Source organism: Haemaphysalis longicornis, unplaced genomic scaffold, assembly GCF_048455015.1.
Source record: "Haemaphysalis longicornis isolate Haplotype H1 unplaced genomic scaffold, Haemaphysalis longicornis Haplotype H1 scaffold_3, whole genome shotgun sequence".
Classification (NCBI taxonomy): domain Eukaryota; kingdom Metazoa; phylum Arthropoda; class Arachnida; order Ixodida; family Ixodidae; genus Haemaphysalis; species Haemaphysalis longicornis.
The window spans coordinates 78,481,450-78,492,684 of NW_027526335.1; the positions used below are offsets into that span (position 1 = coordinate 78,481,450).

The 11,235-nt window shown below is 50.5% G+C and overlaps 1 protein-coding gene across 1 annotated transcript; it reads left to right on the top strand.

The window, feature by feature from the left end:
• The first annotated feature begins 475 nt into the window (after positions 1-475).
• Positions 476-5,630, top strand: LOC144173304 (neprilysin-1-like). The gene is made up of 2 exons (XM_077701786.1): positions 476-681; positions 3,707-5,630. The coding sequence occupies exons 1-2, from the start codon at positions 476-478 to the stop codon at positions 5,628-5,630; spliced, it is 2,130 nt and encodes a 709-aa protein (XP_077557912.1).
• Positions 5,631-11,235: the final 5,605 nt, after the last annotated feature.

Here is an 11,235-nt window from a genome sequence, read left to right on the forward strand (position 1 = left end):
TCCACGCTGCAGGAATCTGAGTGTTCATGAATTCAACCGTCACCTGTCATCCAAATACAATTCCTTCAGGAGATGAGTATAAATTACGCATTTTTCCTCGTATTTTTAAGAAAAACTAGTGAAAAAACACGCTACACAAAAGGAGAGGCTGTCCTTGTACCTAGTTTCTCATTTTGTGTAGCGTGTTTTTTCGCTGGTTTTCCTTAACATCGTGAACGGACAGGCCCAGACTTCCACTTCACTCGTACGCTATTTTGCAGTATGCTCGGTTCATCAGCGGAAATATCCGAAACGTAAGCCACAAGCGGAATCTCGCATTGTGAATGGGGAGTGAGCGAATACAGGTGTCCAGTGTCGCCCGTTAGTTCACGGGGTGTTCAAAACCCGAGACGAACTGCACAGCGTCGATGCCACGCCAGGCGTTACAAGAGAAGAAAGCAGCCTTGTGCGCTCGCATGCAGGCCCAGTCGCCAAGATGAACTCGGACGAGCTGAACGTGATTAACGACGAGGAAAAGAATGGCCTGGGCATCACCAAGAACAAGATGTACGTGACGGGGGGCGCCGTGGGGGCCTGCATCGTGGTACTGATGCTCGTCTCCTTGGCCTCCATCGGGGCGAAGAGGAGTAGCGACCAGCTGGGCTTCGGAAACAGCCAGCTCAATGTGGCGGGTACCTGCAGGTGTGTGGGCTCGCCCTTCTCACGCAGGCTTAGCTGCTTCTACTTTAAGAACTTAGCGAGCCCCGCTTGTTTGTACAGTAGCGGCTAATGGCGCGACGGCACGCACCGTGGATGCGCAAGGCTCGCCCTCACGCGACATGTTCATAACGGCTGGCGGCGTTTAGCAGACTTCCGTGGGGCCGTAAGCAGAATCGGTAACAAAACCATAGTATAGAGGCACGGTAATTGAAAGAGCCCCATAACTATACGTGCGCCCGGGACGTGTGCGTTCATGTCCTCATGTACGCAGGCGCTGTTTGTGCTTTGTCGTACGCCACGCAGAATTCTTATGTCATACTTTCCACCGACCACAACATGCAACAGCAATTCTCCCGCAATTCTCCCGCTCTGCCTTATCAAATGCATGCATTCCTGTAGCACACGAGCATGTGAGTGTGAATTGGGGCGTCTGAATTCAGCGTCTACAGTATTAGCTTGATTGGCGCAAGATATTTTGGTGCAAGCAGGCAAATCAGTCATGTGAATGTAAACTATAGTCATGTGAGCGTGAACGTCATGTGAACGTAGGCTATCATTTGCATTTATGTTACGCTCTAGGACGCGCCAGCGCTTAACGAGGCAAGTACGGCACGCGGAAACCGCATACATACCATGGAAATCGTTTTCGTGTGCATTCACTGTCTGAGGCCCGTTTCAGTGCTAAGTTGAGCGGCATTCGTACGACTAGTTTTGTTTTATCGTTCACGCATTCCTTATACACGGGTCGCCTCGCCATCAAAGCTGGAATAGGCTTTAAGTTCCGCTTCCTAACCAAATCAATATGCCGCAAAGGAATGCACTAATAATACTTGTAGTCAAAAGAAATTTTGGCAAGCCTCGTAAGCAGACCCGCCAAAAACGACAAACTGAATATGGCGAACATGTTCAGGGATTAGTACCTGAAAACAGTGTAATTGAAAGGAGTACTGACACGAAATTTTGAAGCTCGGATAACAATGCAAAAAGCTTCCTTTGTATATAAAGATACCCCCTCGGAAGTTTAAACCCTAACCGTTCAGTAGAACATATTTTAAATCATTTTTTTTTTATCCTTGCGAGCACGGGAAAGCTCATCCGCGCCATCGAGCGAGCTCATGACGCCATCTGCGCTTCGACCCAAACGGCCGACGTCAGGGCTACCGTGACGTATCGAGGCAGCCGCGGTGCTGTTGGCGCACGCTTTTCCGCCTTGTGGACGCGTCAAAGTTTTTGGGACTGACGTCACGTGCGACTACGGCCGGTTGGGCGGCCTTAGATTGGGCCGGTCTGGCGGGCGCGCGCGCGCCCAGACCGGCATCGGTTGGGGTGCGACGAGAACAGTGACGTCAAATGCGCCTTCCCGTCACGGCGGCTGCCTCGGCGTTCGCTCCACCGAAACCGAAACTGACACGAATAAACGGAGCTGTAAGTAATTATTTATGCTGCGTTCGACAATCTTTTGTGTCATTCCATGATTACTGGGCTCGTAAGCACCTATAGTCGGGAAAAAAACGTAACACAAAAATTTCGTGTCCGTACGATTTCTGGACGTCACTTTTCGGGAATACAACAGCTCACGACCAAGTGTCTGTTACCCCGGTGCACATTCCAACGCCAGAATATCGCCCCCATCATTAGAATAAGTCATGCCTCGTTAATATGAACGCCTCCGTTCCCCAGAAAAATTGTCCATAATGTGAGTCGTCCAGTAAAAACGAATCAATGTCAAGGAGCACTGACACGAAAATTTTATGTTACACTTTTACTGCTTTTATCGATGCTTACTGGCCTGGCGAACCTGAAATAGCACTTCAAATACTTCAGCGCGCGATAGTTATTTATATTGAACGGCCTGAAAATCGTTAGTTTCAAATTCCCGCGCTTTCATCCCGAACGGCGCATATGACAGAATCCCTGACTGACCTCACCGCTTTGTGCGGACGTCACCGGCACCCGCTTGAGAGGGTGTTGCGCCCGCTCGCCACTCTTGGGTCCGCGCGCATGAAGTGACGTCACGAGTTTTTGACGAGCGCTGCCGCGTCACTTCTTTTGGCTTTCACTGGATGATGTCACGTTGATGTCCATTTGCTGAGTGCCGCTCCGCCCACTGCTCCATCGGCGCGATAAATGAGATCCAATTAAACTATGTTCTTCGCGTCGCAGGCAGCTCATATTTCAGCCAGGGTATTCTGTTGAGTGAAGGAAGCGAACTATGCAATATTATTAACGCCGAAAATTGGTGTCAGTGCTCCTTTAAGGAATATTCGTTTAAGGAAACCTCGTTTCAGGAATAATAGTTCAAGTTAACATAAGGGAAAGCTCGGTCCGTTTACGCTTAATACCAGCCGTTGCCTCCACCGAACTGACCAGAGAAGCCTTGCATTTCACAGCGAATATTGGCATGAACTATCATCGTCCTGTTATCTTGTCCTAAGCCTAAGGACGTGCTCTTTCCGAAGTATGCCACACTGGACAACCTTGTTTGATGGGAAAAGGGTGTCACGCTATCGCCACTACCCTAGAGTGTTGTTCGCTGATCACGAATGTTCTCGATCTAATTCGACGGTACTGGAAGGAACAATGTTCCGAGATGAATGCATGCTTCGGCTTTGTATGCTTCCGCAAAAAGTAAATTCCTGGTACGCCCTGTGGCATCGGGGGTCACCAGTCGTATTTTTCTATTTTTTGCTTTGCGGACCCGTGTCCATAATAACAAGATAAAAGTGCCCGTATTTACCTGTTTCGTCTCCAAAATAGCCGTTCATAGTCCAGACTGCGGGTTTCCATATTAACGGGGCGAAATTGCATGGCGAGAGACCGGTCGCCGAAAATTTCGTCCATATTGCGGGGTTTCTATATTAACGGGGTCCATATTAACGAGACATACCGCCTGCTCTCAAGACTACACGCTAGCATCGCGCACGCCCTAACTCAGGTATGTCAGGGCACATCTGCTTGTGGAGGTTAAGTGCCCTAAACAAACGCCTGTCATGCGTGTTTGCTCCAGGTCCAGTTCCTGCAACCAGCTGAGCTCCAAGCTCAACGAGACTCTAAGCGCCAATGAAACTCCGTGTCAAAACTTCTACCGATACGTGTGTTCGGGAAAACAAAGGGAGCACGTGATAGCGCAGAGGCAGACAGCCCTGGACGGCACCTTCGGCGAGCCGTGGGTCGCGGAGAAGCTGAGGGAGACGTTTCGCAAGATGGAAGCCAATCCCGAGATCCCCGTCCGGTCCCAGAGCGACGCTCAGAAGTTCTTGACTTTCTACCTGTCTTGCTACCACAGCCTAGCGCCGGGAACGAGGAGCGTCAAAAGTATCAAGAACTACTTGAACACCTTTAATTTTACCTGGCCGAAGGTAAAAGTCAGCGAAATCAGCTCATTCGATCTTTTGGTTCGCATGGAGCTTGACTTCAACATTGGAGCGTTCTTCAGGTTTGGAATCTCCTTAAAAAGGCAGAATGCGTGGGATTTCACACTGAAGCCGCCCAAGATATCCAAGTTTATCTTTTCGCCGACAAGGAAGGATAACTACAAAAAGTATTTGGAGAAGGTCATCAGGACCATGGGAGGCGGCTTGAAACACAGCAGCATAGTGGACGCGATCTCCAAGATTGAAGAGGAGCTTTTCGAATTGGCCGTCATGGAAAAGAAACAGCGAGTGCATTTGAAGAACCTGTCCCTCCTAACCCCCACTATCAGCCCCAAAACGTGGATGGACACATTTAGCAAGTATTTCGTGCTGTCCAAGTTCCTGGACAACCACACAATGGTTATCACCAGTCCGGAATACTTCAGAAAGCTCTTCAACTCTCTGTCGACCAAGGAAGGGGCGCTGTACCTGGGATGGAGAATCTTTAGATTCGGTAGCTGCTTCACAAACGAATTCAGAACTCTCGAGGAATCTGTGGACTTGAACGTCGACTCCTGCAGCCGTCCCGTCAGTGACGCCCGAGAGTTTTGCAGAGAGTACGCTTCGAAGACGATGTTGCCCCAAATGATCGCGTTCGCGACAGAATCGCTGACGAGCAGGGAAGAAGTGCGCGCAGTAGTGGACATCGTGGACAACGTGAAGCGCGAGATCATGAAGGGCCTCCACTTGAACCCCTGGCTGGACAACAGCACCAAGACGATAGCGACACAGAAGATCCAGAGAGCTCGCCTCGTCCTGCCGGAGGTCGGTTTCCGCCTCGAGAACGCCACCGCAGCCACCTTCCCCGACTTGGGAGCGGACTTCCTCGACAACTGGGTAAAGGTCGTCCCTCGGGCCGGCTTCCCTGCTAGGGACTACGAGATCGAAGAAGCTGTGCGCAAGTTCTACGACGACCACGTCAAGTACGACGTGTACAGCAACGAGCTGCACTTGCCGATCGGGAGCACCAAGGGGCCGCTGTACTCGCCGGAACTGCCGGTCTCTGCGATCTACGCCGTGCTGGGCAGGATCATCGCGCACGAGCTGATGCACGGACTCGACGCGCAGGGCCGGGACGTCGACAGTAACGGCCAGGCCACGGGATGGTGGAGCCAGGAGTTAGTCGACAAGTACAACGCCAAGGCGGCCTGCTACATCAGTCAGTACGAAAACGCCGGCAACTACACCAACAACACGATCCAGGAGGACGTCATCGACAGCGCCGCGGTGAGATACGCGTACGCTGCCTTCAAGACGGCCCTCCCCACGGACAAGGTTGGGAACGTGCTCGGCGGGCTGAGCAACCTCACTGCGGACCAGACGTTCTTCGTGACGTACTGCCACAACTTCTGCGAGAAGACCACCGACCACCCGGAGGCGCACGCCGGCTGGGCGAAGTACTCGGAGGCTCAGAGCCGGTGCAACGGGCCGTTGATGAACATGGAGGAGTTCGCGCAAGCCTTCTCGTGCAGCCCGTCCGATCCCATGAACCCCGGCAAAAAGTGCTACCTCTGGTGAGGGAACGCTGGCGGGCTAGGCGAAACCGGGGGTGCGTATTCAATAAAGTTGTTTGCCGCCGGTGCAGCTTTAAATGTGTGCCGCGCATTGATATAATGCTGGATAGGGACTGCTGCGCTTATACTACATCAGAGTATACACGGGCCGCGCGTATGCCGGCAAGTACGTCTATGCGAATGCAACGTGCATTTCTGCAGCTATCCATGATGCGGTTTCAGATACGAGGCAAGGGCCCCGACGGCAGCAGCCGCACAAACAAGGACGTGAGGTGGCCAGAAAAGCGAGAGGTGGCATGTCAGTTACGCTCGCACGGTCATGCAGGTTATTAATACACGAACAGTGGCACGTCAGTTACGAACGTGCTACACGGGCGAGGATATGTGGGGGATAAAGTTGTGCAGCGTAATCTTCCCCGCTAACGCCAGGCATAATTCTGGGAGTGCTACTAAGTCTCCCGGCTGCAAAAATTCAACGCAAAATCACTGGGCCACCCATTTCGGCCTGCAGGCCAACAGTTCGATCAGCCTTCTTGGGCCAGTGCTTCGACGACAACAAAACAACACTGACGTAGTGGTTTAGCGTTAACTTTCCACGAGTGAGCGGTATACACTTTCCTTCCCGGGACTTTTCATTTCGTACGCGTCCCAAAATTATCATCGTATGGCGCTCGAAGGAAATTGGGCATGGCTGAACATTTTCTTTCCACGATGGAATTGGTGAGTGGCCGCTGCACTCAAATTTCACCTCGGTCTAATTTACTTTGAACGTACAGTGTACTACTAAACCAACTGGGGCATGACTGGTAACCCCGCGATATGCGTGGTTAATTATTTAGAAGCGTGTAAATAGATCAGATTAGTTGTATAGAAGGCTCTGGTTCCGTCGCTGGCGACGCTGTACCTACCGGCGGATCGCGCAAGCAGCCATGAAGCGGAAGTGACACTGCGGCCGGCCCTGCTCTTTTTCCTACGGCCAACCAGGAGAACCAGTCGAGCTCCTCTGGGCGCGCTTCCCATAGGACTGTCGGCAAGGCGAATCGTTGTGCGCAGGTTCCCAATTTCCGGCCGGCAACGTGCGGTCGCTCGCTCGCCTTGCTGGATTGGCTGGAGAGTCACTTCAGCGTGGCCGTAATAGCAGCGCTCTTCTCAATTTCGGTTTCAAAATATCCGATTTTAACACGACAGTGTTTTATTCCGGGCTTCACGAAGACGTCATATCCGTCACGGAAGTGACGCCAGTACAACGAAGCTTGCAGCCTGTAAAGGGTGCACCCCTGCACACAGCGGCTTCTTGCGGGGAAGCAACCTTTAGTACTAAAAGGTACGTTATACTTCGGGTTCGTTTCCGGGTTTTATATTTTAACACGAAAGTGTTTTATGCCGGGATATACCAAGGTTTCACTGACGTCATATCCGTCAAGGAAATGACGCCAGTACACCTTTGGCGAAGCGACACGCCAGCAGGACGTCGCTTGCCAACAAGACAGCCGCCGACCGGCAAATCATGCTCAGCTGCAGATTTCGCAGCATATCTCACTTTCGTGTTTTACCGATTCCCATTACAGAGGAATCAACCAATTTTTTCATGGTTGTTTGCGCCGCGGATACGCGTATTTCAACTGTCATATTTTGTACCATGCAGACTTATTAGGCGGACTATTTATAACTGCAGTGAGTCTGCTTTCCCACTGTTTCGTGCTCACGCGGCAGGGGTGGGTGAGGGGGTGGAGGTGAGTGGGCGTTCGTACGTTATGTCCCGAGGTTACAACGTTAGCTCGTTAATTGACCAGATATAGGGAAACTACCCAAAGTGGAGTAAATTTCAGCGAACGACAATTAGACATCCATCTGAAATGCAGCCGCACGGCTACGCTGGACAGCTGTACAGCTTCCCCAGAAACATCGAAGTCGAAAAAAATTCGCCCCAGTCCACGACAATTTTTTCTTCAACAGATGTTTTCTTCAACTGCGAATATTCGAGGAAGCTGTACGGCGGCACTTCAGGTGGGCGTCTAATTTTCCTTCGACGTTAGATCACACGCACTGCAGCTCGACGTACGAGTTCGACGTTGCCTGGCACGTGCTCCAGCTTGATGTACAAACTTGGCATTACTTGGCACATTAGGTGAGAGCTGCTGCACAACGTTAAGCCTAACAAGAACGACATCTCAACAACAACTAGGTGAAGCGCATTACCCGCAAATTTTTTCTCTCGTAAGCGTCTCAATACTCACTCACGCGGTGTTTACCCGCAGAACAGCACATACCCGTAGACGTGTATGACGCTTTTCCCGAGATGTATTTCCATTTCCCAACTAATGACGACGACACAACTAATGACACAATGACGACGATGAACGGCATTGATTGATGCAAAATTCCAAGAAAGGGAGGGCAGGAGTAGGAGGGAGATCCAAAAAACACCTGTCCTCCTCAGACGGTAGCCGTTGGTCGCAGGCGGCGTCTGAGGCTAGTTGGACGAGAGCTTTTTGAAGGTCAGCATAGGAGCTCCCACCTCTCTAGTGTGGATAGGTGATCTAAGCGTGGAGGGTTTACAAGAACATTCCCATATATGTACCATTACGTGAGTAAGGAGGGTGCGGGGGGGGGGGGTGCAACGTTCTGGCACCATGTCCATTTACATGCAATGCCAGATGTTTCATTGTTACAAAGCATTCGAAGGGTGCTCCATCGTGCACTCGCACGCAATGCGGCAAAGCTTACCGATGCCTGCTCACCTGTAAAGAACGAACGCACACGCAAAAAAGTTATCACCGCAGCTCTTTGATAGTTCGTTGACATTGCGCTGGTGATTTGAATTTGCACTGCACTGATATTGCGCCTCTATTCTATAAACTCACAAAATCATATACCGCATTCTTAGGTAAAGCAAAGCATGTGATTTTGATGTATGACCCTCTTCGTGCTCCTAGCTATCGTCTCGGTAGTTGTTTAGCCCTTTTAATGCGCGGCGTTAAGAGTCCCGTGTCGCAGAAAAGCTGGCGCTGTCGGCGGCGCAGACCGTGAGCGAAAAATTGTGGCAGCTTCGCACTAGGGGGCTTCGCACTAGCGAAGCTGGCCGCAAGCTTGAACGCACACTTTTGTTCGCTAACGCGAGCTCGAAGCTCCGGATCTTCTGCAACTCGCTGAAGTTTCGCCACCGCTTCACTGGCGCGATATCTGAGATTGAACCGAAGTCGCCGCATGCCGTGGGGCTCCGGACTAGAGGGCCTGAACATCGTGACTCAAGAAGCACTGGTGGTGGTGGTAACACGTATTTATTTTGTGTGCAGGCGATACAAAGAGGCCAGATGTCTCGAGCAGGCGCCATTCTTCGCTCTCATTGAGACTACGTTTTTGAAGGCTTTTGTCGACAGTCGGCAAAGCGAGGGCAGTCCCACAGGATGTGTGCAGTGTCGCTATTGGCTGAGAACCGTGGACACTCGGAATCATCTAGCAAATAAAGTTTTTTAAAGACGATAGTCTCTCTTGGGATACTTCAACCCAGAAATTTTGGTCTGTCTGTCTGTCTGTCTGTCTCTCTGTCTGTCTTGAAAGGATAAATTTATTATAAAAAAATCCTCGTATCAATGATACAACGCAACAACCAGAAACAATTAAACTAGTGCAGCGCCGGTTGCTACAAAACTAATAGAGCGCGAAGGCTGCAAGTAACAGACACTTACAGAAACATATAAACAGCTTCAAGTTGATTGTAGACAAAAGATTAACATACAAACAATTTATAGTTGCTTACCACCAAAAGATTAACATGCGAGGTAAACAATAATATTAAAACATTCGCTTCAAGAATGCCGCAATATACAGAACAGGTTTGGTTTTATGTCACAACGGGTACTGTACCGCCCTAACACGCAATTCTAACACCAAAATCACTTGTTACAACGACAATCCCTAAGGACACAGGTCTGGAAAACTGGCATGAATAATAACCCTTTTGTTCGAACCTCAATAAACCGGGTAGACCAATGTCGCAGAAACTCTTCCTCACCCAAAAGGGCCAACTCGCCTTCTAGAAAGGTCACAAGATGTTGTCTGAAAAAGGAAAGCAAGGGCCACTGCATACGTAGCCTGCGATTCTGTGCTACAGCCCTGCAGCGATTACGCCATAGTATATAATCGCCAATTACTACGAATAGTTTGCCTAGGGGTGTGCCAGGACACTGTTCTCTCAGTTTATACCATGCAAGCCCCAAACTTGGAGCGGCACGGTGTATGATGCGCCAAAAGCAACGCGCAACACTGCAGCTTGAGAAAGTGTGAGCCGTGGATTCTGGTTGACCGCAGTTGGGACAGGAAGAGTTCTGTGTTACTCCCCAGCGAAATAATCTGTCTTGTGGGAAGAATTCACCGCGCTTTTTGCAACTGGATGTTTTTGGCGTCCTCTGGCAGCCTACCTGAAGTCAGCCGTAACCAGGGGAAATCTGGTGGATCCACACGTCTGCCCGATCTCGCAGTAACTATTTTTTCACACAGCCTGGCAGGTCGTTCATTCACAAAATCGAGATCAGCATCCAGTGCACGAATTTCCTTAGCTAAAGTAATGACGGCCTTGAAGAGTCTTGACGGGACAGCTGCACTGGGGTGCAGGTTGCTGGCCATAGTTGGACAAAGAACCCGTCTAGAAGGACCGCGAAAGTATAGGATCAAAGGTCTGCCCGGAGCTTCTACGTCACTGAGAAGTGATGAGACGACTCTAAGGGCCAACAACTGGCTCATGAGGTCGATGCAAGGGAGACTATAACCCCCAGAGCGGCGTGGGAGGCGCAGGGCATCCCTCGCTAAACGCTCCGTGCTTCCATCCCAAAAGAAAGAAAAAATGTCGCGGGACACTTTGTGTGTAACAGGATTGGGAGGCAGCATAATCCTGGAGACAAAAAAGAATTTAGCAATAAAAACGCCTTTAATCAGATACGATTTCTTCGAAAAAGAGAGGTTGAAAGATCTAGCCCTGGCAACATTCTTTTGAATATCATCAACTAACTCGGGCCACATGTCTGTAGAAACAACTTCTTCGGTAAATTTGACGCCAAGAATCTTCAGGTCTCGAACTATTTTTAAGTTATGGATTGGGGCGAGTGTAGTTTCCCAGCGGGAGGACAGCACTTTTCGTGACATTTAATTCGGCACCTGAAAGTCGAGCATAAGACTCGAAGTCCCCTAAAACAGCCGTGAGGCTATCAGTGTCCCGGATAAAAATAGTCACGTCATCTGCGTACGCAGACACTTTAACCGAGCCTTGTCCGGGCAGGGGGGACCCCTAATTTTGGTGATTATCAACGAATTTTCTGATGAAGGGATCTAGACATAAGACAAAAACAAGCGGCGACAAGGGGCATCCTTGTCTGACACCCCTTGTTGCGACCGGGCGGGGGCACCCGATCCGAGCTCCGTGGCCTCCGACATACGAGGGGTAGCGTGTATGATGCGAGCGGCCAGCCGCTGTTGCAGCCGTGAAGAAGTCCAGAAGCAGTAGGCTAACGTAACTGTTTACTTCATAGCGAAAGGTGGGCCGAAGCAGAAAAAAAAAAAAAAAAGCAATGCCCCGACGGGCGAGGTTACAATTCAGGACTCGAGCAGAGCGA

Bases quoted from the DNA above. Each gene is read 5' to 3' on its own strand.
- LOC144173304 (XM_077701786.1), top strand. From the start codon at position 476: ATGAACTCGGACGAGCTGAACGTGATTAACGACGAGGAAAAGAATGGC. The intron at 682-3,706 runs GTGTGTGGGCTC...TGTTTGCTCCAG, and splicing joins AATGTGGCGGGTACCTGCAG to GTCCAGTTCCTGCAACCAGC.